This window comes from Leucoraja erinacea, chromosome 15 (assembly GCF_028641065.1).
Source record: "Leucoraja erinacea ecotype New England chromosome 15, Leri_hhj_1, whole genome shotgun sequence".
Taxonomy (NCBI): domain Eukaryota; kingdom Metazoa; phylum Chordata; class Chondrichthyes; order Rajiformes; family Rajidae; genus Leucoraja; species Leucoraja erinaceus.
Genome location: NC_073391.1, coordinates 43,623,136 through 43,648,375, shown reverse-complemented (window position 1 = coordinate 43,648,375; position 25,240 = coordinate 43,623,136). Strand labels below are relative to the sequence as shown.

Genomic DNA, 25,240 nt, shown 5'->3' with positions numbered 1-25,240 from the left:
AAATTGAATCTGAATCTGAACATCTTGTTTGCTGAGCGGACTAGTTGTGTAGACCACCTGCGCCCCCTGCTGCTGGTAGTGCAGAAACGTTGCAGACAAAGGGGGGCTTATGATTAGCTCGGGGAGGGGGCAGTCTGCTCTGATAAGATGGAGTTGGGCGCCCATCCAAAGTCAAAGTCAATTTTATTCGTCAAATGCATCCGAAGGTGCAGTGAAATGGATTTGCCAGCAGCCATACACTTAAAAGAACCCACAATACACAATAAAATTTAACACAAAAAACATCCACCACAGCATTCTTCATTGTGGTGGAAGTCGTAGAAACATAGAAAATAGGTGCAGGAGGAGGCCATTCGGCTCTACAAGCCAGCACCGCCATTCATTGTGATCATGGCTGATTGTCCCCTATCAATAACCTGTGCCTGCCTTCTCCCCATATCCCTTGACTCCACTAGCCCCTAGAGCTCTATCTAACTCTCTCTTCAAGCCATCCAGTGACTTGCCATCCACTGCCCTCTGTGGCACGGAATTCCACAAATTCACAACTCTCTGGGTGATAAAGTTTTTTCTCACCTCGCTCTTAAATGACCTCCCCTTTATTCTAAGACTGTGGCCCCTGGTTCTGGACTTGCCCAACATTGGGAACATTTTTCCTGCATCTAGCGTGTCCACCTTTTATAATTTTATATGTTTCTATAAGATCCCCCCACAACAAGTCAACAAAGTTCAGCCAGTCCTCCTCCTTTGTTCACCCGTGGTGGGGGCATAAACCCTCCGTAGTCGCCGCTACGGACGGCCCGATGTACAGGCCCTCTCGTCGGGATGATCAAAACTCCGATATTGGGACGGTAAAACACACTCCAGGAGGAGAGAGCCACAGCTTTGGGTCGTGTCGCGAACGGTGCCAGCGGATCGAGAACAGGAACACCCTGCGGCGTGCTCTGCTGTGTTCTCTGCTGGGGTTTGCGAGTGCGTGCGGGGGATATACGGTGAGACATGAGTGTATGTGCCTTATTTGGTAGTGTTACAAAATACTTAGTGAATCACGTGTTTAAGAAGGAACTGCAGATGCTGGAAAATCGAAGGTATACAAAAATGCTGGAGAAACTCAGCCGGTGCAGCAGCATCTATGGAGCGAAGGAAATAGGCAACGTTGCCTATTTCCTTCGCTCCACAGATGCTGCTGCACCCGCTGAGTTTCTCCAGCATTTTTGTGTACTTAGTGAATCACGTCCGTTGTCTGAATCCGGCGATGTATCGAACACAACACCTCCCCACCATCCAAGAGATCTACAGGAGTCGCTGCCTCAAAAAGGCAGCTGGCATCATCAGAGACCCACACCACCCTGGCCACGCTCTCGTTTCACTCCTGCCATCAGGAAGAAGACATAGGGTGGTGGGTGGCTGGAACGTGCTGCCAGGGGTGGTGGTGGAGGCAGATATGATAGTGGCATTTAAGATGCTTTTAGAGAGGCTTGGTCAGAGCTCTCGTTTCATTCCTGCCATCGGAAAGAAGGTATAGGAGCCTGAAAACTGTAACGTCTTGGTTCAGGAACAGCTTCCTCCCAACAACCATCAGACTATTAAACAGTACAACCTCCAAATAAGGTCTGAACTACGTAGACTTGGGGGTAAACACAAAATGCTGGAGTAACTCAGCGGGACAGGCAGCATCTCTGGAGAGAAGGAATTGGTGACATTTCGGGTCGAGACCCTTCTTCGGACTGATGGTCATAAACAATATAATAAACTGAAAAAAAGTTCACTGCATAGACTTGGGGGTGTTGGTTTTGTCTTTTTGCACTTACTGTTTGTTTTCTTTTATCTGTTTTTATGTATGCGTATATATATAGGAAAGAAAGGTCAGTGTGGGAATGGGAAGGAGAATTAACGTGTAGGTTCAGGTGGGCTGAGCGAAGGTGTTCCGTGAAATGGTCGCCCAGTCTACGTTTGGTCTCGCCGATGAATAAGAGACCTTCTACCTTCACTCAGTCCGCCTGAACCTACCTGATCTCCCGGTTGCTAATTCTCCTTCCCATTCCCACACTGACCTTTCTGTCCTAGATCTCCTCCAATGTCAGAGTGAGGCTAAACGCAAATTGGAGGAGCAGCATCTCATATTATGCTGGGAACCAGTGGCATGAGTATTCGGTTTCTCTCACTTCCGGTAGCCCTGGCATTCCCTCTCTCTCTATCTCTCCTCCACCAAAGTCACACTAACTTCTCATTTTCACCCTACAAACAGCTAACAATGGACAGTTTCCTTTATCATCGTTACCTTTTTGCATCTTTCATTCATTGTTCTTTATCTTTTCACATCATCTCTCGTTTCCTTATCCGTTACTGGTCTGAAGAAGGGTCTCGACCCTAAACGTCACCAATTCCTTCCCTCCAGAGATACTGCCTGTCCCGCTGAGTTACTGCAGCTTTTTGAATCTAGTAATCTGCAAACAATATAATAAACAAAAGTAAAGTGATTTATATATATATATATACATATACATATTTATATACATATTTATATATATAGAACTTCACTTTTGTTTATTATATTGATTGCCGATATATATGTGTGTGTTTACATATTCTGTTGTTTGCTACTGCAAGTAAGAATTGTCCTGTTTGGGACGTCCCGCACATCCCCGACGTTGTGTCCATATACAGGGGCCGGGGTCCCACGTCTCCAAGGCCGCGTGTCCATATACAGGGGCCGGGGTTCACTATACAGGGGCCGGGGTTCTGTACATTCCCCAGCGTTGTGTCCGTATACAGGGGCCGGGGTTCACTATACAGGGGCCGGGGTTCTGTACATTCCCCAGCGTTGTGTCCATATACAGGGGCCGGGGTTCACTATACAGGGGCCGGGGTTCTGTACATTCCCCAGCGTTGTGTCCATATACAGGGGCCGGGGCTCACTATACAGGGGCCGGGTCCCACGCCTCCAAGGCCGCGTGTCCATATACAGGGGCCGGGGCCGCGCTGTGGGTCAGAGTGGGAGTGATGGCGGCCAACGTGGAGTTGCCGGCGGCTTGGAGCCCGGGGAGAGGAGGCCCCGGGAGCCCGGAGTCGGAGTCCTCATGCCCGGAGGGGAGCGGGGCGGAGGCCGAGGCCGAGGCCGAGGGCCCGGATCCAGAGGCCGAGGGCCCGGGGGTAGCGGGCGGGCTGGAGGGGCAGCGTAGGCCGGTGCCCGGGGTGATCTACCTCGGATACATGCCGCCCGGCCTGGAGCTCTGCCTCCTGCGCAAAATGATGGCGTCCTTCGGGGAGGTGGGGAGAATCTTCCTGCAGCCGGCAGGTGGGTGGAGACCGGGGGGAGAGAGAGAGGGAAGGTGGGGGAGAGGGGGAAGGGGTGAGAGGGAGCGGGGAGGTGGGAGAGAGGGGGGAAGGTGTGGGCGAGAAAGGGAGAAGGGGTGAGAGAGGAAGGGCAGAGAGAGGGGGGGAGGGGAGAGAGAGGGGGAAGGGAGAGAGAGAGAGAGAGAGGGGGGGGAAACAGAAAATAGGTGCAGGAGGAGGCCATTCGGCCCTTCGAGCCAGAGAGGGGAAGAGAGGGGAAGAGGGAAGGTGAGAAAGAGAGAGGAAGACTACAACTGTATCCACGACTACAACTGAAATCGGTTGTAAATAAGGTCTTTATTCTTTGGAGCGCAGAAGGTTAAGGGGGGACCTGATAGAGGTCTTTAAAATTATGAGAGGGATAGACAGAGTTGACGTGGATAAGCTTTTTCCATTGAGAGTAGGGAAGATTCAAACAAGAGGACATGATTTGAGAATTAAGCGACAAAATTTTAGGGGTAACATGAGGTGGGAACTTCTTTACTCGGAGAGTGGTAGCTGTGTGGAATGAGCTTCTAGTGGAAGTGGTGGAGGCAGGTTCGATTTTATCATTTAAAAATAAATTGGATAGGTATATGGACGGGAAAGGAATGGAGGGTTATGGTCTGAGTGCAGGAAGATGGGACTAGGTGAGTGTAAGTGTTCGGCAGGGACTAGAAGGGCCGAGATGGCCTGTTTCCGTGCTGTAATTGTTATATGATTATAAGGTCCATGATAACGAGTGTTTACTGTTCCAAACCGATCCCAGTGGTCCTGCTTTCTCCTCTGCTTTCTTGGGAGTGGAGGTGGAGGAGAGAGCACCCCAGGGAACAGGTGGGGGCAGTGCCGCCGTTTCGGCGTAACGCCAAACCTGTCTTCGTTTCAGATGATAAGAGAACGCGGCGGAAGAAAAAGACGAGGGGCCTTGGGAAGAACTTCACCGAGGGGTGGGTGGAGTATCAGAACAAGGCCGTGGCCAAACGGGTGGCCAGGAGCCTCCACAACACACGGATCGGGACCAAGAAACGCAGCCGCTTCCACGACGACCTGTGGAACATGAAGGTGAGTTCAGGGGCCGCGTGGGAAGAGGGGTGAAGGTATTGGGTTAGGTGTCAGGTTAATTCCCGGGGTGGCGGGACTGACATATGATGAAAGAATGGATCGACTGACTAAATTGTGTTCACTGCAATTTAGAAGGACGAGAGGGGGTCGTATAGAAAAGGATATAATTCTTAAGGAATTGGACAGGCTAGATGCAGGAACAAATGTTCCCCGTGTTGGGGGAGTCCAGGAAAAGGGGTCACAGTTTAAGAATACGCAGTGAGATGAGGAAAAACCTTTTCACCCAGAGAGTTGTGAATCTGTGGAATTCTCTGCCACAGAAGGCAGTGGAGGGCCGATTCTCTGGATGTGTTCAAGAGAGAGCTCTTGGGGCCATCGGAATCAAGGGATATGGGGAGAAAGACACAAAATGCTGTCGTAACTCAGAGGGACAGGCAACATCTCTGTGTGACATTTCGGGTTGAGACCCTTCTTCCATGGTCAGGATTGTACCCCGGGTCTCTGGCGTTGTAAGGCAGCGATGCTACTGCTGTGCCACCGTGCCACCCTGGTTGAGGCATGTAACATTTGGGCATGCACATGGATAGGACTGGTTTAGTGGGTTATGGGCCAAGCGCGGGCAGGTGGGACTAGTGTAGATGGGGCATGTTGGGCGGCGTGGGCTGAAGTTGAAGTTTCCACGCTGTGTGACTATGGGATAGAAGGGAAATCAGCTGCCCAACGGATATGTTTGTGTCTTTGAGGTGAAAGGGTTGGCTCTTGTCATTCGCTGAGTCTTTCTCTCTGTCCCCGCCAGTACCTGCACCGCTTTAAATGGATCCACCTGAGCGAGCGCCTGGCCTACGAGAAGCTGGTGAAGCGGCAGAGGATGCGGGTGGAGGTCTCCCAGGCCAAGCGCGAGACCAACTTCTTCCTGCAGAACGTGGAGAAGAGCCGGGGCCTGGACAAGCTGCAGGAGCTGAAGCGGCGGAAGGGCGAGGAGTGGCAGGACAAGAGCTGGCACTTCCGCCAGCGGGCCACCGAGGAGGAGATCCAGACGAGCAAGGCGACCGCCCGCGGCCGGGCTGCGGGCAGGGCCGACGACCCACGGAGGACGGCAGACTTCCAGCGGAAAGCCCAGACCAACACGGCCCTCCTGGCCAAGATCTTCAACCCTGCTGCTCAACGGGATTAGCACCTTCCAGCGGCTGATCTCCAGCTTGAGGAGAGACTCGCTGGGTCTGGCTGCAGTGAATTATCCCCTGAGCACTGCAAAAGGACAAATGGGGACTGGCTCGGTTCACTGGCCTGCGTTAAAATGCCGTGTAACAAATAGGGTCTTGACCCAAAGAAGAGGATCTGAAGAAGGGTTTCGACCCGAAACGACGGCCGTTCCTGCCCTCCAGAGATGCTGCCTGTCCCACTGAGTTATTGCAGCATTTTGTGTCTATCTCCTTAGCAAATAGACATCCTATTTGAATGCTGCCTGGATGAGATGGTATTACCTGTAACGAAGATAGACACAAAAAGCCATTCCTTCTCTCCAGAAATGCTGCCTGTCCTGCAGAGTTACTCCAATTTTTTTGTGTCTACCTTCGGTTTAAACCAGCATCTGCAGTTCCTTCCTCCACATTATCGACAACAAATGGTTGGACAAACTTAGACACAAAGCGCTGGAGTAACTCAGCGGGTCAGGCAGCCTCTCTGGAGAAAAGGAATAGGTGACGTTTTGGGTTGAGACCCTTCTTCTGGCGGAGAGTCGGGGAAGAGAAACTAGAGGTATGAAAAGGTTCAATACAAAACAGCCGGCATCGATGACCAAGGAAAGGTGGAGCTCACAATGGTCCATTGCTGGCTGTGGAAGAGACGCCGCATGACCCGCTGAGTTACTCCCGCACTTTGTATATTTTTTTTTAAAATCTTGCATCTTGCGTTTATCTGCCATCAGTTAGTTTATTGTCACATGCACTGAGGTACAGAGAAAAGCTTTTTGTTGCGTGCGAACCAGTCAGCAGAAAGACAATACATGATTACAATCGAGCCATCCATAGTGTGCAGATACAGGTTAAAGGGAACAACATGAATAAAGTTTAGTGCAAGATAGAATTCATTAAAGTCCGATCAAAGATAGTCCGGAGGGTCTCCAATGAGATGGATAGTAGTTCAGGACCGCTCACTAGTTGGTGGGAGGATGTCTGACAGCAGCTGGGAAGAAACTGTCCCTGAATCTGTAGGTGTGCGTTTTCACACTTCTGTGCCTTTTGCCCGATGGGAGAGGGGAGGAGAGGGAGAGGCCAGTGCGCGACACGTCCTTGATTATGCTGCTGGCCTTGCCGAGGCAACGAGCCTAAAGGAACAGCTGGAATTGTGCGCAGAATGCAACAGTCTGAAGAAGGGTAACCATATAACAATTTCAGCACAGAAACAGGCCATCTCGACCCTTCTAGTCCGTGCCGAACACATATTCTCCCCTAGTCCCATATACCTGCGCTCAGACCATAACCTTCCATTCCCTTCCCGTCCATATAACTATCCAATTTATTTTTAAATGATAAAAACGAACCTGCCTCCACCACCTTCACTGGAAGCTCATTCCACACAGCCACCACTCTCTGGGTACAAAAAAAAAAGCTGGAGAAACTCAGCGGGTGCAGCAGCATCTATGGAGCGAAGGATGTACCTTCGATTTTCCAGCATCTGCAGTTCCTTCGTAAACAGTCTGAAGAAGGGTCCTAGTTCACGAGTCGTAGGAGTAGAATTAGGCTGTTCGGCCCATCGAGTCTACCCCGTCATTCAATCACGGCTGATCAATCAGGTCCTGAGATGTCGCCTATCAATGCTGCCTGAACCGCTGAGCTACTCCAGCACTTTGTATTCGACCGCTGTTTGTTGCAGCTCTGGGCTGTGGAATAGTTCTCGAGGACATTCTCTGAGGATGGAGCAATATGTGATTGCAAGGGTATCCGGAAAAGGGTTATTTAGACAACTAATTAACCCATGCTGTATTTTGTATCTTTCGATTTGCGTTCAACAATAAACTTGATGTTCGGCTGCTCGTGATGTTGGCTTCATTTGATTAATGGACAATCATCCAAACTGCAGTCTTCACCCCTGGGCCACGGTTTACGCTGTAGTATATTCAGTTTTTAGTTTAGTTTAGAGAACCTGTGCATTAGTTCTATCCTACCCACCTGGTGTCAATTTATCGAAGGCAATTAACCAACAAGCCTGCATGTCTTTGGAATGTGGGAGAAAGCCGGAGCACCTGGAGAAAACCCACATGGTCACATGGTGAAAATATAGATTCCACACGGACAATACCGTAGTCAGGATCGAACCCGGGTCTCTGGTGCCGTGAGGCAACAACTCTACCTCTGTGCCACCAATGCTGCCTCATAATGCTGGAGCCATGGTGAATCAACCCCAAACAAATTGCCTCTCGCTGCTCCTGTAGCACAGTGTTGTCCCTCTTGGAATAATTTACACAAGATACGAGTGACAGGTTACTTTTATTTACATTAGGCATTAGAGATACAGCGGGGAAACAGGCCTTTCGACTCACCAAGTCCGCACCGACCAACAATTTCCCCACTCATCCTCCCCATCCACCTATGTTCCTCCAGCTTCACAATTCCCAAGTTTTCAATACTTTTGTCTTACTCCATCTGTCTTTTTATCTCTCCTTTATCAATCAAAGCCTCCCTCGCCTATATCCGCCTATTACATAAAGTCATACAGCACGGAAACAGGCCCATATTCCCAACCTGCCCACGCTGACCAACATGTCCCATCTACACTAGTCCCACCTGCTTGAATTTGGCCCACATCCCTCTAAACCTGTCCCATCCATGTACCTGTCTAAATGTTGCTTAAACGTTGCAACAGTACCTGTTTCAACTACGTCCTCGGGCAGATAGACACAAAACGCTGGAGTAACTCAGTGGGACAGGCAGCATCTCTGGAGAGGAGGAATAGCTGACATTTCGGGTTGAGACCCTTCAGACCGAAAACGACCCGAAACATCACCCATTCCTTCTCTCCAGAGATGCTGCCTGTCCCGCATCTGCCGTTCCTTCCTGCACATGTTCCCTTAAACCTCTAGTTCATGACATGTGGGCGCACCACGAGTTAAGATTTCATTTAGTTTAATTTATTGTCAAGTGTACTGAGGTACAGTGAAAAGCTTTTTGTTGCATGCTATCCAGTCAGTGGATAGCACTATATATAAGACTATACATAATTACAATTGAGCTGTCTGCAGTGTACAGATACAGGACCAAGGGAATAACGTTTAGTGCAATACAAAGTCCAGTAAAGGTAGACAAAAATGCTGGAGAAACTCAGCGGGTGCAGCAGCATTTCTGGAGCGAAGGAAATAGGCAACGTTTCGGGCCAAAACCCTCTTTCGGCCCGAAACGTTGCCAATTCCCTTCACTCCATAGATGCTGCAGCACCCGCTGAGTTTCTACAGCAATTTTGTCTACCTTCGATTTTCCAGCATCTGCAGTTCCTTCTTAAACAAAAAGTCCAGTAAGTCTGATTGAAGATAGTCCGTGGGTCTCCAGTGAGCTCTGGACTGCCCTCTAGTTGGTGAAAGGATGGTTCAGTTGCCTGATAACAGCTGGGAATAAACTATCCCTGCATTAAGAGTGTTGCTGCAGTTCCTTCCTACACATTAAGAGTTTTGCATGTTTTGTTTTGCTTTTGCATATCCTTTTCATTGGGAATAAAGTAGTATTTGGAAAATATACATATTTCAAATATATATGTGTGTGCATGCACATGATCCATATCTCAATCATATGTATACATATATATATATTCCAAATAACACATTAATAAAACAATTTATATGTATATACATTTATTATTATTAAGTGGTATTTAGGAGACTTTTGGATAGTCATGTGGCTATGTACGGAATGGAGGGATATGGATCATGTGCAGGCAGAGGAGATTATTTTTTATCTTTCACTAAGGAAATTAATAATTACAATTAAATATCCGTTTTTATTATTCATAACTTTTATTAATGCTTTATCGATATATATATATTATGTGTGTGTGTATATGTAAGTACATACACACATATATATACTAAATAAAACCGTTTTTATTTATATCTAGACACGTAATTAAGTGGGCTGTAATAAAACTATCTTTACACTACCTCAGTACACATGACAATAAACTAAACTAAACTTAATCTTAACTTTTAGTGTGTCTACATGTTATGAACTAGTGGGTTTTGGGGAAATCTTTTATTATATATATATCCCCCTCAACCCATATGTGTGTGTGTATATAAAATATATTTTTTCCCCCTCAACTCTGATCCATAACATAATAACACCAAGAGTTAAGATTTAGTTTTGTTTGGTTTATTGTGTACATATTACACACATATATATAATACACGATAAAATAAAATAAACCAAATCTTAACGCGGGGGGGAGAAAGTATTATATAGACACACATGATATACACACACACACACACACACGATGATGAGCTCTGGTGCTTTAAGGGGATCGACAGGAGGGTGCCTGCCCCTTTAAGCGGTCACGTGTGTGGCGGCGGGCCGGGAGCGGAGAGCGGGCGGAGATGGTGAGCGGGGCGGCGGGAGGGGAGGGGAGGGGAGGGGAGGGGAGGGGGACGTCAGGCCGGGCCCAGGCGGCGGGAGGGCGGCGAAGCAGGCGGGCGAGGGTGGGGAGGTCGGAGGACTTGTCTGTCCGAGGGCCTCTGCCGCCCCGGGACCGGAGTGCTGGGATCCCCGGCCTTCCAGCGGGAGGGAGGGAGGGAGGGAGGGAGGACCAGGCCGTGATTCCTGCTCCCCAGCCCCGGCTTCATTCCCCTCGGCCCGGGCTGGGTGTGGGACCGGGTCTTATCCCGGGTTCATTCCTCGTCCCGTCCCCTCCCCGTCCTGGATCTCGCCCCACATAAGCAAATTGCAACCCTCTTATCCCCCTCCCTCCTCTCCCTTCCCCGTTTCCCGTCCCCTTCCCCGTCCTGGCATCTCCCCCCCCCCCCCTTCCCCTCTTCCCCTCCCCCCCCTCTTCCCCTTCCCCTCCCCTCCTCTTCCCCCACCCCCCCTTTCCCTCCCCCCCCTTTCCCCCTTTCCCCTCCTTTCCCTCCTCTCCCCCTTTCCCCTTCTCCCCCCTTTCCCACTCCCCCTCCCCCTATCCCCCCCCTCTTCCCCTCACTCCCCCTTTCCCCCTTTCCCTCTTCCCCCCCTTTCCCTCCCCCCCCCTTTCCCTCTCCCCCCCTTTCCCTCTCCCCCCCCCTCCCCCCCCTTTCCCCCTCCCCCCCCCTTTTCCCCTCCCCCCCCCCTTTCCTCTCCCCCCCCCTTTTCCCCTCCCCCCCCCTTTTCCTTCCCCCCCCTTTTCCCTCTCCCCCCCCTTTCCCCCCCCCCCCTTTCCCTCTCCCCCCCTCCCCCCTTCCCTCTTTCCCCCTCCCCCCCCCCTTTCCCTATTTCCTCCCCCCCTTTTCCCTCTCCCCCCCCTTTCCCTTTCCCTCCCCCCCTTCTCCCCTCCCCCCCCCTTTCCCTCCCCCCCCTCCCCCCCTTTCCCTCTCCCCCCCCTTCCCTCCCCCCCCCTTCCCTCCCCCCCCCTTTCCCTCTCCCCCCCCTTTCCCTCCCCCCCCCCCTTTCCCTCTCCCCCCCCCTTTCCCTCTCCCCCCCCCCTTTCCCTCCCCCCCCCCTTTTCCCTCTCCCCCCCTTTCCCTCTCCCCCCCTTTCCCTCTCCTCCCTCTCTCCCTTCCCTCTCCCCCCCCTTTCCCTCTCTCCCCCCTTTCCCTTCTCCCTCTTTTCCCTCCCCTCCCTCTCCCCCCCTTTCCCTCTCCCCCCTCCCTCCCCCCCTTTCCCTCTCCCCCCCCTCCCTCTCCCTCTCCCTCCTTCCCTCTCCCCCTTTCCCTCCCCGCCCTCCCCCCCCCCCTTTCCCTTCACCCCCCCTTTCCCTCTTCCCTCTCCCTCTCCCCTCTCTTCCCTCTTCCCTTTCCCTCTCCCCCCCCTTTTCCCTCTTCTCTCTTCCCTCCCTCTTCCCTTTCCCTCTTCCCTTCTCCCTCTCCCCTTCCTTCTCTCCCCTCTTCCCTCTCCCTCTCCCCTTCCCTCCTCCTTCCCTCCTTCTCCCCCCTTTCTCCCCTCTCCCCCTTCCCCCCTTCCCCCTTCTCCCCTTCTCACCCCCCCTTCCCCCCCTTCCCCTTCCCCCCCCCCCCTCTCCCCCCCTCCCTCCCCCCCCCTCTCCCCCTCCCCTCCCCCCTCCCCTTTACCCTCCCCCCTCTCTACACCCCCCCCCCCCTCTCCTTTGGTGGGTAGAAAGAAACTCCAAGTGCTGGGGTAACTCAGTGGGTCATGCAGCATTTCCGGAGAAAAGGAACCCTTCTTCAGACTACTTCAGTGGTTCCGCCCCAAAACGCCACCTATTCCTTTTCTCCAGAGATGCTGCTCGACCCACTGAGCTCCTCCAGCATGCTGTGTCTATCTCCTTTGTTGGGGCGTGACTGCCAAAGTCTTTTGCAGATAAAAACCCTGTATTCACAAGTGGCTAACAGCAGACAACCCTTTGCTGAATTAACTGGGAGATTTGTCATACAGCATGGAAACAGGACCTTTGGTCCAACTTACCGATGCTGACCAAGATGTCCTATCTACACTAGTCCCACCTGCCCGTGTTTGGCCCATATCTAAACATTTTCTATCAAATGAACTATTTTTTAAAATGTTGTTATAGTACCTGCCTCAACTACCTTCTCTGGCAGCTCGTTCCTAAAATGGTGCCCCTCGGGTTTCTGTTAAATCTTGGGTGACATTTTGAGTCGGGACCCTTCTTCAGACTGAAGAAAGATTCTGTCCTGCAATATCACCTATTCATTTTCTCTAGAGATGCTGCCTGACTCGTTGAGTTACTCCAGCATTTTGTGACCATCTTTGGTATTAAACCAGCATTTTCAGTTCCTTTTTATGACATTCCTATGAAATCATTTGAGATTGCCGCAAAGTAGAGTGCATTGGTGAAATACATTGGTAGGACGGCACAGCGGCACAACTGCCAGAGCAGCTACCTCACAGAGTCCGGGTGTGATCCTGGCCTCGGGTGCTGCCTGTGTACATTCTTCCTGGGACCACGTGGGTTTCCTCCTGGTGCTCTGGTTTCTTCGCACATGTCAAAGACGTGCAGGTTTGGCCTCTGTAAAATTGCCCCAAGCGTGTAGGGAGTGGATGAGAAAGTGGGATAACATGGAACGATTGTGAATGGAGGAACTCAATGGACCGAAGATACAGCAGGTTTCCATGCTGTATCTCTTATAGAAATATCACTGAGATGTGTAGTTAAAATGTGGAATTAAGGCTTTGATGTTGTCTTGCATCCCCTGTACCAACAATAAGCTCCATCGCACTAATCATGGTTTCGAGGGATATCGGCCAAACGCAGGCAGGTGGGACTATTGTAGATGGGACATGTTGGTCGGTGTGGGCAAGTTGGGCCGATGGGCCTGTTTCCACGCTGTCTGACTCTACAGATGCTGCCTGACCCATGGAATTCCTCCAGCACTATTGTTTTGCTCCAGATTCCAACATCTGCAGTTACTTGTGTCTCTCTCTGTTAATATGGAATGAATGCTTTGTTTAAGGTAAAAAAAAAAGATACAGTTGACTGGTGATGTAACCTGATTATTAACTTTGCAATATTGCATGACAATCAGTTATAATGTTTGGGTCATTGAGTCCAAACTACTTCCGTTCCCTTAGTAAAGTAAAGCTGCTGTACTGACTCGCCAGTCACTGAAAGTAAGCATGCAGCTACAGCAGGCGGTGAAGAAAGCTAATGGCATGTTGGCCTTCATAACAAGAGGAGTTGAGTTTAGGAACAAATAGGTCCTTTTGCAGTTGTACAGGGCCCTGGTGAGACCACACCTGGAGTATTGTGTGCAGTTTTGATCTCCAAATTTGAGGAAGGACATTCTTGCTATTGAGGGAGTGCAGCGTATGTTCACAAGGTTAATTCCCGGGATGGCGGGACTGTCATATGTTGATAGAATGGAGTTCTATCAACTGTATTCACTGGTATTTAGTAGGATGAGAGGGGATCTTATTGAAACATATAAGATTATTAAGGATTGGACACGCTAGAGACAGGAAACCTGTTCCCGATGTTGGGGGAATCCAGAACCAGGAGCCACAGTTTAAGAATAAGGGATAAGCCATTTAGAACGCAGATGAGGAAAAACATTTTTACACTTAGTTGTGAATCTGTGGAATTCTCTGCCTCAGAAGGCAGTGGAGGCCAATTCTCTGGATGCTTTCAAGAGAGAGTTAGATAGAGCTCTTAAATATAGCAGTCAGGGGATATGGCGAGAAGGCAGGAACGGGGTACTGATTGTGAAAGATCAGCCATGATCATATTGAATGGCGATGGGCCGAATGGCCTACTCCTGCACCTATTGTCTATTTAAATCGATCCTGACCTTGTGTGCTGTCTATATGGAGTTTGCACGTTCTCCTCGTCACCGTGCGGGTTTTCCCCAGGTGCTCCGGTTTCCTCCCACACTCCAAGGACGTACAGGTTTGCAGGTTAATTGGCTTTGGTATAAAGTAGTAAATTGTCCCTGATGTGTAGGATAACACTAATGTACGGGGGATGATCGCTGGTCGGCGCAGACTCGATGGGCCGAAGGGTCTGTTTCTGCGCTGTATCCCTAAAGTTTACAGCAAGTCAGGAAGAGGCTGGTTCTACAGCAGGAACCTGGAGGAATATGAGAGAGATGGTGGGGAATTAGGAAAATAAGGGACATGAGCAAGTATCGATGAGTAATCTAAAGTTCATAAAGTGCACAATAAGTTCATAGGTGATAGGAGCAGGATTAGGCCATTCGGCCCATCAAGTCTACCCCGCCCTTCAATCATGGCTGATCTATCTCTCCCCCTTAACCCCATTCCCTTACCTTCTCCCCATAACCCCTTACACCCATACGAATCTAGAATCTATCTCTGCCTTAAAAATATCCATTGACGGCCTCCGCAGCCTCCCGTGGCAATGAATTCCACAGAGTCACCACCCTCTGACTAAATAAATGGAGTCAATTTCTAAATTTGCCGCACACTGGCGGAACGGTAGAGTTGCTGCCTTACAGCACTTAAAGCACTAGAGACCCGGGATTGATCCCGACTACGGGTGCTGTCTGTACGGAGTTTGTACCTTCTCCCCGTGGCCGCGTGGGTTTTCACAAAAAAGTTTGGTTTCCTCCCACACTCCAAAGACGTACAGGTTTGAACTTGGGTTTGTGTACTTGTTATAAGTGTAAAAAAATAAATTGTCCTTATTGTAGTGTAGGCATCTGTTAATGTGAGGGGATTGCTGGTCGGTGCCGACTCGGTGAGCCAAAGGGCCTTTATCCATGCTGCTGTATCTCTATACTAAACTAAGTTGGAGAATAACCAAGGAGAAAGAGGATGTGGGTTAAATACCTGAACACAAGGGTATTATCTCCACTGCGATATCTGTTTCCCTTTGTTAGTGACACGACAGTGTAAAGAGACCAAGGCTGCTTCCTCACAGCCAACGGTTCAACCGATTCTGGTGAATTGATACCACTGCCCAGCGGGGCTGTAGGGATCATGGCTTGCCGTGGAAGCAGATGGGGAAGGGGATCCAGAACCAGGGGTCACAGTTTGAGATTAAGGGGTGGGACTGAGATGAGGAAAAACTTTTTCACCCAGAGAGTTATGAATCTGTGGAATTCTCTGCCACAGAAAGCAGTGGAGGCCAATTCACTGGATGTTTTCAAGAGAGAGTTAGATTTGGCTCCAAGGGCCAACAGAATCAAGGGATGGGGGAAGAAAGCAGGAACGGGGTACTGATTTTTGGATGATCAGCCATGATCTTGTTGAATGGCGGTGCTGGCTCGAAGGGCCAAACGGCCTACTTCTGCACCTATTTTCTGTGATGGGTGAGGGGGGCGAGTGGTGAGGCATGGGTGGATGGAACCGGGAAGGGAAGGGGATGATGATGGGTGACTGGAGGATTAGTGCGGGAAAGGGAACAAAAAGGCTGAGGACTGGAGGTGGATCAGAAGGAAAGCGAGAGGGATGAGGGGAAGGAGTGAACGCTGTGAAAGGATTACCTGAAATTGGAAAATTCTGGTACATTCAATAAACATTTACACGGGTACATCGATCGGATAGGCTTTGAAGGATATGGGCCAAACGCTGGCAGGTGGGAGTAGTGTAGATGGTACATGTTGGTTGGTGTGGGCAAGTTGGGATGAAGGGCTTGTTTCCACCGTGAATCTGTGACTCTGCCATTGAGTTGTGGATAAGCAGTTACAATTGAACTATAAGTTTTAGAGATACTGCGTGGAAACGGGCCTTTGGCCCACCGAGTCCGCGCCGACCAGCGATCACCCCCATACACCGGTTCTATCCTAGGGACAATTTACAGAAGCCAATTAACCTACAAAAACCTGAACACCTTGGGATTGTGGGGGGGGGAACTGGAGCATCCAGAGGAAACCTGCAAACTCCGTACAGATAGCACCCGTAGCCAGGTTCGGACCCAGGCTTCTGGCGCTGTAAGGCAGAAACTCTACCAGTGCGGCGCTGTAGACAGCCAGTTAAAATTTAGTTTAGTTCAGAGATACGGTGCGGAAACAGGCCCTTTGGCCCACCAAATCCACGCCGACCAGCGATCCCCGCACATTAACACTATCGGACACTTTACAATTTTACCAAGCCAATTAACCTACAAACCTGTACGTCTTTGGAATGTGGGAGGAAACCGGAGCACCCAGAGAAAACCCACCCAGTCACGGGGAGAACGTGCAAACTCCGTACAGACAGCACCCGTATTCAGCATCGAACCCGGGTCTCTACCGCTGCGCCACTGTGCTGCCGCTGTCGATACCCAGTTACAATTCGCATTGGGTTGTAGATAGCGAGGCAGGATCCTGGTTGCCTGCCATCTCTTATTCCCGAGTTCTACCCATGTGGCGTCGATGATGATCCCTCTGGGATGTCGCCCTCGTTGCGTAGACGTGATGTTTTCCCTCATCGTTAGTGCAAATCCGCACCTCCGGAAGTCCAGCAGGATCATAGACCTGATCCTTTCCCAACGGCACAATAAAGTCACCGATTCCATCATTCGTTCTCTCATAGATGGCATTAATGTTCTGTCTCTTCCATCCTCCAGAGTTTCCTGGGCGGCCTGTTTACTCCGGTGTGTGACATTGACATCGTTCTCAATGACGCTGACATCAGGAAAACAGCAGAGATCAAGAGTGACGATGGCAAAGTCGAGAAACATTACCTGTTTTACGACGGAGAGTCCGTCACAGGGAAGGTATGAATTAATAATCCATCTTCCTTACTTCTTCCCAAGTTTTCTCTTCCGCCAATCATTTCTCTTGGAAACTTAAGACGTGATTTACACATTCAAGTTCTTGTGAGTGGCAGTGAGCTCAAAGGAATCTTGTTTATAGGTTTAGTTTTAGAGATGGAGCATGGAAACAGGTCCTTCGGCCCAGCGACCCCACTACAACCATCGATTACCTGTTCACTATAGTTCTATGTTGTCCCACGTTCGCATCCACTGCAACCATGCCGACAATCGATTACCCGTTCACACTCGCTCTATGTATGAAGAAACTGCAGATGCTGGTTTAAACTGAAGATTTACACAAAATACTGGAGTAACTCAGCGGGAGAGGCAGCATCTCTGGAGAGAAGGAATGGTTTCTCTCCAGAGATACTGCCTGTCCCGCTGAGTTACTCCAGTATTTTGTGGCTATTCACACTAGATCTATGTTCTCCCACTTTCTAACTGCTCCCCTACACACTACGGGCAGTTTAGAGGTTGGCCACTTCCTGTATACCTCCTCCCTCGACCATCCAGGGACCCCGACAGTCCTTACAGGTTAGGCAGAGGTTCACTTGCACCTCCTCCAACCTCCTCTACCGTATCCTTTGCTCTCGGTGTAGGCTCCTAAATATTGGCGAGACCAAGCACAAACTGGGTGATTGTTTTGCTGAACACCTACACTTGTCTCTTTAAGTCCGCCTGTCTCTTGAAGAACACGGGCTGCAAGTTACTCTTCCCAGGTTATTGAAATTGGCAAGGCGTTGAAATTGGCAAGGCGGTTGAAATTGGAAAGGCATTGAAATTGATAAGGTGGCATTTCCATCCAAACTTACCTCCTTTAAACAATGTAATATACAGCTTTTAGTAATTGTAGCAGTAACAAAGATACATTTTTAGCTGTTAAAAAGAACCTTGTATTTGAAAACAACCTGTTGCCTCACGGAGTGACCGCTTGGTGTTTGCAGCGAATCCTTTACTCAGTTATAGCGGATAATCGGCAATAACTGACACAATTCCCACCGCCCCCTATGGCCTGTTATAATGGGGGTTTACTGTACTGATGAACTCTTCAGAAGAATGAAGAGAAAAACTGACATCTTGGTAAAGGGAGAGAAATGATAGTCTTATAAAAGAATGGAGATTGGTTTTGATAGCAAATAGAAATATAGAAACATAGGTGCTGGAGTAGGCCAGCGCCGCCATTCATTATGATCATCCAAAATCTGTCTTCTATGGCAGAGAATTCCACAGATTCGTAACTCTCTGGGACTCGTCTCAGTCCTAAATAGCCTAACCCATAATCTTAAACTGTGACCCCCTGGTTCTGGATTCCCCCAACATGGAGAACATATTTCCTGCATCTAGCCTGTCCAATCCCTTCAGAATTTCGTACGTTTCTATAAGACCCAATTCTTTTTCAAATTTAGTTCTAAAGTTCAGAGTGATGATGAATAATTTCTTTTGGCAGGTAAACCTGACCTTTAAACAGCCGGGGAAACGCTTGGAGCACAAAGGAATTCGGATCGAGTTTGTTGGACAAATTGGTAAGTTGCCGACCTTTGCCCCGCACTTGTGGTGCAAGGTAATTGTAATTGTAATGAATTTATTAGCCAAGTATGTAAAAACCATACAAAGAATTTGATTTGCCATACAGTCATACCAAAAAAGCAGCAAGACATATAATTACATTAAAATTAACATAAACATCCACCACAGCGCACTGTGATGGAAGGCAATAACGTAATATCATCTTCCCTCCCTTTCTCCCGCGGTGGGGGCTGTCAAACCATCCGCAGTCGGGGCGATCGAAGCTCCTGCGATCGGGGTGGTTGAAGCTCCCGAAGTCGATTCCTGGTACTGCAATTCCGGTTTAAATCGAAGGTAGACACAAAGTGCTGGAGTAACTCAGCGGGACAGGCAGCATCTCTGGAGAGAAGGAATGGGTGACGTTTCAGGCCGAGACCCTTCTTCAGACTGAATTTCAGAGTGGAGCAGCCAAAATGTGTCGTTTTGCAGTGGGAGCAGTCTGAAGAAGGGTCTCGACCCGGAACGTCACCCATTCTTTCTCTACAGAGTTGCCGCCCGTCCCGCTGAGTTACTCCAGCATTTTGTGTCCATCATGGGAATAGTGGTGTTGGAGAGATGGGGTTTGGCTTGACACTGTAAAAAAAAAAGCTTTTCAAAACCCTCTTGCTTCTACTTTGCAGAGCTGTTTAGCGATAAGAGTAACACGCATGAGTTTGTGAACTTGGTGAAGGAGCTGGCCTTGCCCGGAGAGTTGACACAGAGCAGGACCTACGACTTTGAATTCATGCAAGTGGAAAAGCCGTACGAATCGTATATCGGGGCCAATGTCAGACTAAGGTAACCATTTTCCGTGCAGTTTTAACCATATTTGGTACGGTTTGATTTGTACGCACTTCAGTTTCCTTCAAGTAGATCCCCAAGTTGTCTTTCTTTTTGCTATTCTGTCAAAATATGTAGCAGGGTAGAGCTGATCCCTTTTGAGGTCATAGAGTCATACAGCACGGGAACAGGTTCTTCGGCCCAACTTGCCCATGCCCACCACGATGGCCCATCTACACTGGTCCCACCTCCCCGCATTTGGCCCATATTGCTCTAAACCTGGCCTATCCATGTATCCCTCTGACCATTTCCTGTTCATATATTTCTCCAAGCCTTTCCTATCAATGTATCCCTCCAAACATATAAGATAATTAAGGGTTTGGACATGCTAGAGGCAGAAACATGTTCCTAATGTTGGGAGAGTCCAGAACCAGGGGCCACAGTTTAAGAATAAGGGATAAGCCATTTAGAACGCAGATGAAGGAAAAACTTTTTTACACTGAGTTGTGAGTCTGGAATTCTCTGCCTCAGAAGGCAGTGGAGGCCAATTCTCTGGAGGCTCTCAGGAGAGAGTTAGATAGAGCTCTTAAAGATTGAGGAATGAAGGGATACGGGGAGAAGGCAGGAACGGGGTACGGATTGTGGATGATCAGCCATGATCACATTGAATGCTGGTGCTGGCTCGAAGGGCCGAATGGCCTACTCAATATCTCAATGGGGTTAGGTTAGGTAAGGGGGAGGTACAGCGAGACCTGGGTGTCCTTGTGCACCGATCACTGAAAGTTGGCGTGTAGGTACAACAGGCAGTGAAGAAAGCTAATGAAATGTTGGCCTTCATAACAAGAGGATTTCAGTATAGGAGTAAAGAGGTTCTTCTGCAGTTGTATAGGGCTCTTGTGAGACCACATCTGGAGTGTTGTGTACAGTTTTGGTCTCCTAATTTGAGGAAGGACATCCTTGTGATTGAGGCAGTGCAGCGTAGGTTCACGAGATTGATCCCTGGGATGGCGGGACAGTCATATGAGGAAAGATTGAAAAGACTAGGCTTGTATTCACTGGAGTTTAGAAGGATGAGGGGGATCTTATAGAAACATATAACATTATAAAAGGACTGGACAAGCTAGATGCAGGAAAAATGTCCCCAATGTTGGGCGAGTCCAGAACTAGGGGCCACAGTCTTAGAATAAAGGGGAGGTCATTTAAGACTGAGGTGAGAAAAAAACGTTTTCACCCAGAGAGTTGTGAATTTATGGAATTCCCTGCCACAGAGGGCAGTGGAGGCCAAATCACTGGATGGATTTAAGAGAGAGTTAGATAGAGCTCTAGGGGCAAGTGGAGTCAAGGGATATGGGGAGACAACAGGCACGGGTTATTGAAAGGGGACGATCAGCCATGATCACAATGAATGGCGGTGCTGGTTTGAAGGGTTGAATGGCCTCCTCCTGCACCTATTTTCTATGTTTCCGACACCTATTGCCTATCCATGTACCTATCCTAACTGTTTCTTAAACGTTTGGGATAGTCCCTGCCTCAACTGCCTGCTCTGGCAGCTTGTTCCATACACCCACCACCCTCAACCAGGGCTCTGGCAATTTCCTCCATAGTTTCCCACAATATCCTCGTATATGATCAGGTCCTGGAGATTTGTCTACCTTCATACACGATAGTACCTTCAGCACCTCTTCGATTGAAACGCTGACTGCTCTCAAGACACTTCCAAGGACTGCCCCAAGTTCCTCGGTAAATACATAGGAGAAATACTCATTAAGGACCTTGCCCATCTCCTGTGGCTCCACACTGAGGTGACCACTTTGATTCCTGAGGGGGTCCTACTCTCTCTCTAGTTACCCTTTTTCCCCCCCTTATGTATTTTTTTTTTCTCCTCTTCTGTATTTCTCCTCAGATACTTTTTGAAAGTGACAATGGTCCGGAGTCTGAGTGATCTGGTGAAGGAATATGACCTGATCGTGCACCAGCTTGCCACCTACCCAGATGTCAACAACTCCATTAAAATGGAGGTCGGCATTGAGGACTGCTTACACATAGAGTTTGAATACAACAAGTCAAAGTGAGTCATTCCGGTGTTTCCCCTTCTACCCCTCCCACCATGGTCAGTTATAACGAGGGTGATCTCTATATATTAAATTGTCCTTATTATATTGCTTCTGTACTGTTTTGATTCTTTCTTTAGATACCACCTGAAGGATGTGATCGTCGGTAAGATCTACTTCTTGTTGGTGAGAATCAAAATCCAGCACATGGAACTTCAGATGATCAAAAAAGAGATTACTGGTATTGGTAAGGATAGTAGTAGGAATCTGGGCCACTGCTGAGACTCCTATGTCTTTGGTTACTCTTTGAGACTGCGATGCCTCCGTTGCCTGATATGTTGATTTATTATTTTAAAGGGCCCAGTACCACCACTGAGACAGAAACTATTGCCAAATATGAAATAATGGATGGAGCCCCTGTTAAAGGTGAGTTGTAGAACTATGGAGGAACATCACCTCGTATTACGCTTGGGCAGCTTAAATCCTAGAGGTATCAATATTGATTTCACTAACTTCAAGTAACCGTTGCATCCCCCCCTCTCTCTCTCCGTCCATCCCCCACCCAAATCGTACCAGCTTCAAAGTCATCTTGTTGAGTCTCATTATCTGTAACTCGTTCTCACCTTACACAGTGCTTACAGTGGCCTGTTGCCTCTATCATCGTTACATTTTTGCATATCTTTCACTCATTTATTCTATGTCTCTCGTTTCCATTTCCCCTGACTCTCACTGAAGAAGGGTCTCGACCTGAAACGTCACCAATTCCCGTGCTCCAGAGATGCTGTCTGACCCGCTGAGTTACTCCAGCTTTTTGTGTCTATCTAGAATTATATATGGAGCAGAAAATCTCTCTTAACCACCCCTGTCCAGACTCATTTGGACAATTGATCAGTTAGCATATTATTGTTTAATTTCAAGTTGTAGTCCAAGAAGCACTGCCTTTGGAAGAAATGGACCGATTAGTTTAGTTTATTGTCAGGTGTACAGTGAAAAGCTTTTGTTGTGTGCTATCCAGTCAGCAGATCGATAATACATAAGGTCATAAGTGAGAGGAGTAGAATTAGGTCATTCGGCCCATCACGTCTACTCCATTCAATCACGGCTGATCTATCTTTCCCTCCTAACCCCAGTCTCCCGCCTTCTCCCCAAAACCTCTGACACCTGTACTGATCAAAAATCGAAGGTAGACACAGAATGCTGGAGTGACTCAGCGGGAAAGGCAGCATCTCTGGAGCGAAGGAATGGGCGACCCTTCTTCAGACTGACCCGACTAATCAAAAATCTATCTATCTCTGTCTTAAAACGATTACAATCGAGCCATTTACAGTGTTTAGATACAAGATAAGGGAATAACGTTTAGTGCAAGGTAAAGCCAGCAAAGTCCAATCAAGGATAGTCCGAGGGACACCAAAGAGGTAGATAATGGTTCAGCACTGCTCTCCGGTTGTAGTGGGATGATTCACTTGCCTGATAACAGCGGGGAAGAAACTGTCCCTGAGTCTGGAGGTGTGCGTTTTCACACTTCTATACGTTTTGTCTGATGGTAGTGGGGAGAAGAGGGAGAAGAGGGAGTGGGGTGGGTGCGACGTGCCCGTGATTATACTGCTGGCCTTGCCGAAGCAGAGCGAGGTATGAATAGAGTCAATAGAGGGGTGTTTGGCTTGTGCGATCGGCTGGGCTGCGTCTGCAATTCGCTGCGATTTCTTGCGGTCTTAGATGGAGCCGTTCCCAAATCAAGCTGTGACTTCAAGTATTGTCTGCAGCTACTGTGTTTGCATTCAATTGAACTTTTGTGTGTTTTGTTTTCAAGGCGAATCCATTCCAATCAGACTCTTCTTGGCCGGATACGATCTAACGCCAACAATGAGAGATGTTAACAAGAAGTTCTCCGTACGTTACTTCCTAAATTTAGTCCTGGTTGACGAAGAAGACCGGAGGTACTTCAAACAGCAGGTATGTTCCAGGATGTGGGCACGGGTTGGGGTGTAGGGCAGGTGACGGCTGGCAGAGGGAAGAGAAGGTGAGGGTACGGCAGAGGATGAGAGCTCCCTCATTTGAGTCAAGCAGTTTGAACTTAGTTTAGAGATGCAGCATTGAAACGGGTCTTTCAGCCCTCTGAATCCATGCCGGCCATCGATCATCCGTTCACACTAGTCCTCTGTTATCCCACTCCCTGCATGCTAGAACCAATTTTACAGAGGCCAATTACCTCACAAACCCAGCTACCTGCATGGACAATAACTGCATCTCAGTCCACGTTAGGCACAAAATGCTGAAGTAACTCAGCAGGACAGGCAGCATCTCTGGAGTGAAGGAATGGATGACATTTCAGATCGAGACCCTTCTTCAGACTGAAGTATGGTCTCGACCCGAAACGTCACCCATTCCTTCTCTCCAGAGGTGTTTGGGTTATGGGATGAAGCCAGAGTACCGGATGTAATTCACGTGATCAATAGACAATAGGTGCAGGAGGAGGCCATTCAGCCCTTCGAGCCAGCACCGCCATTCACTGTGATCATGGCTGATCATCCACAATCAGTACCCCATTCCTGCCTTCTCCCCATATCCCTTGACTCTGTTATCTTTAAGAGCTCTATTTAACTCTCTTGAAAGCATCCAGAGTCGGCATCCACTGCCTTCTGAGGCAGAGAATTCCACAGATTCCCAGCTCTGGGTGAAAACGTTTTTCCTCATCTCTGTTCCTGATGTTGGGGGAATCCAGAACCAGGGGGTCACGGTTTAAGAATAAGGGGTAGGCCATTTGGGACTGAGATGAGGAGAAACTTTAACACCCAGAGAGTTGTGAATCTGTGGTATTCTCTGCCACAGAAGGCAGTGGAGGCCAATTCACTGGATGTATTCCAGAGAGAGTTAGATACGGCTCTTGGGACTAACGGAATCAAGGGAATATGGGGAGAAAGCAGGAACAAGATACTGATTCTAGATGATCAGCCTTGATCATATTGAAAGGTGGTACTGGCTCGAAGGACTGAATGGCCTACTCCTGCACCTATTTTCTATGTTTCTATATTTCGGATTATGTAAATTTTCAACTGTTTGCAGTCCAACAAGTGAAAATATAAAATTCAATCCATTCAAGTATTGCTTTTGTTTTTTTTTGGCAGGAGATTGTACTATGGAGGAAAGCTCCCGACAAGCTACGGAAAAGAACTAACTTCCATCAGCGCCTGGAGTCTCCAGAACCACAGGCCTCCGCGCAGCAACCTGAGATATGAGCAAAGAAAAAAAAAAACCCCGCCAAAATCGACATGTATGGTTACTGTGTCCCCCAACCTTCTCCATTTCTCCGTGACACTAAATCTTTCAGAAAACAAATGTTTTATTTTTTTTTCTCCTCAAACACTGGAACACTTAAAGCTCTCATTTTATACCTGATAATTTGCAACTCGTTTCAACATGCACTAAAAATCTCTGCAGAGCCGGGTGTTTGTTTGGTTCTGTATTTGCACACAGGCTGATCTATTTATGCTGCTTCGGCCCGGGATTTGCCGTTCACGGTGTACAGGTGATTCATGTTTTCTCGGGCAGTTAACAGTTAACGATTTTAAACACACTGGGTTGTGGGGGTGAAATTTCAGGAGTGTGTTTATTTTCTTTTGTACAATTCAAATTTGGTGATGGGTCCTACTTCAGTCAAAGTGTCTTTTAGCGGCGATGCTCTGTGGAGACACTGCTTCAGAAGGCAATGGTCCTGTGATCCTTCCCTGTTCCCGACTTCACGCACAGGTCCTGGGCCCCTTATTTACCAAAGGATAAGCACTGTGCAGTTCCTGAGCCTGTAACCTGGACTGACATGTGTGGGAAGGAACCGCACTTGCTGGTTTATACCGAAGATAGACACAAAATGCTGAAGTAACTCAGCGGGGACAGGCAGCACCTCTGGAGAGAAGGAATGGGTGACGTTTCGGGTCGAGGCGTTACTTCAGTCTGAAGAAGGGTCTCGACCTGAAATGTCATCCATTCCTTCTCTCCAGAGATGCTGCCTGTCCTGCTGAGTTACTTCAGCATTTTGTGTCTAACCTGGACTGAGATGCAGTTATTGTCCATGCAGGTTGCTGAGTAAAGTTTCCAATTTCCCATTGTTGGAACGTCGGTCGCAAGTTTAAAGCCACTTAACG

General features: G+C 48.7%; 2 protein-coding genes across 3 annotated transcripts; both read left to right on the top strand.

Moving 5' to 3' along the window:
- Nucleotides 1–2,985: 2,985 nt before the first annotated feature.
- On the top strand, nt 2,986–6,752 carry abt1 (activator of basal transcription 1). The gene is made up of 3 exons (XM_055647309.1): nt 2,986–3,295; nt 4,199–4,374; nt 5,171–6,752. The coding sequence occupies exons 1-3, from the start codon at nt 3,001–3,003 to the stop codon at nt 5,546–5,548; spliced, it is 849 nt and encodes a 282-aa protein (XP_055503284.1). The 5' UTR covers nt 2,986–3,000; the 3' UTR covers nt 5,549–6,752.
- Nucleotides 6,753–9,837: 3,085 nt separating this feature from the next.
- Nucleotides 9,838–24,538, top strand: vps26a (VPS26, retromer complex component A). Of its 2 annotated transcripts, none has more exons than XM_055647308.1 (9): nt 9,838–9,961; nt 16,537–16,686; nt 18,173–18,248; nt 18,912–19,068; nt 20,954–21,118; nt 21,242–21,342; nt 21,459–21,527; nt 22,912–23,054; nt 24,227–24,538. In XM_055647308.1, exons 1-9 carry the CDS (start codon nt 9,959–9,961, stop codon nt 24,335–24,337), a joined length of 975 nt encoding a protein of 324 aa, XP_055503283.1. In that variant the 5' UTR covers nt 9,838–9,958; the 3' UTR covers nt 24,338–24,538. The 2 variants fall into 2 exon arrangements, with proteins under 2 accessions (XP_055503283.1, XP_055503282.1); XM_055647307.1 differs by having other exon boundaries at nt 21,242–21,348.
- Nucleotides 24,539–25,240: the final 702 nt, after the last annotated feature.

Excerpts from the sequence above, each read along its gene's own strand:
- abt1 (XM_055647309.1), top strand. The coding sequence starts at position 3,001 with ATGGCGGCCAACGTGGAGTTGCCGGCGGCTTGGAGCCCGGGGAGAGGA. Across the intron at positions 3,296-4,198 it reads AATCTTCCTGCAGCCGGCAG|ATGATAAGAGAACGCGGCGG; the intron begins GTGGGTGGAGAC and ends TCTTCGTTTCAG. Across the intron at positions 4,375-5,170 it reads ACGACCTGTGGAACATGAAG|TACCTGCACCGCTTTAAATG; the intron begins GTGAGTTCAGGG and ends TGTCCCCGCCAG.
- vps26a (XM_055647307.1), top strand. Across the intron at positions 18,249-18,911 it reads CGAGTTTGTTGGACAAATTG|AGCTGTTTAGCGATAAGAGT; the intron begins GTAAGTTGCCGA and ends TCTACTTTGCAG. Across the intron at positions 19,069-20,953 it reads GGGGCCAATGTCAGACTAAG|ATACTTTTTGAAAGTGACAA; the intron begins GTAACCATTTTC and ends ATTTCTCCTCAG.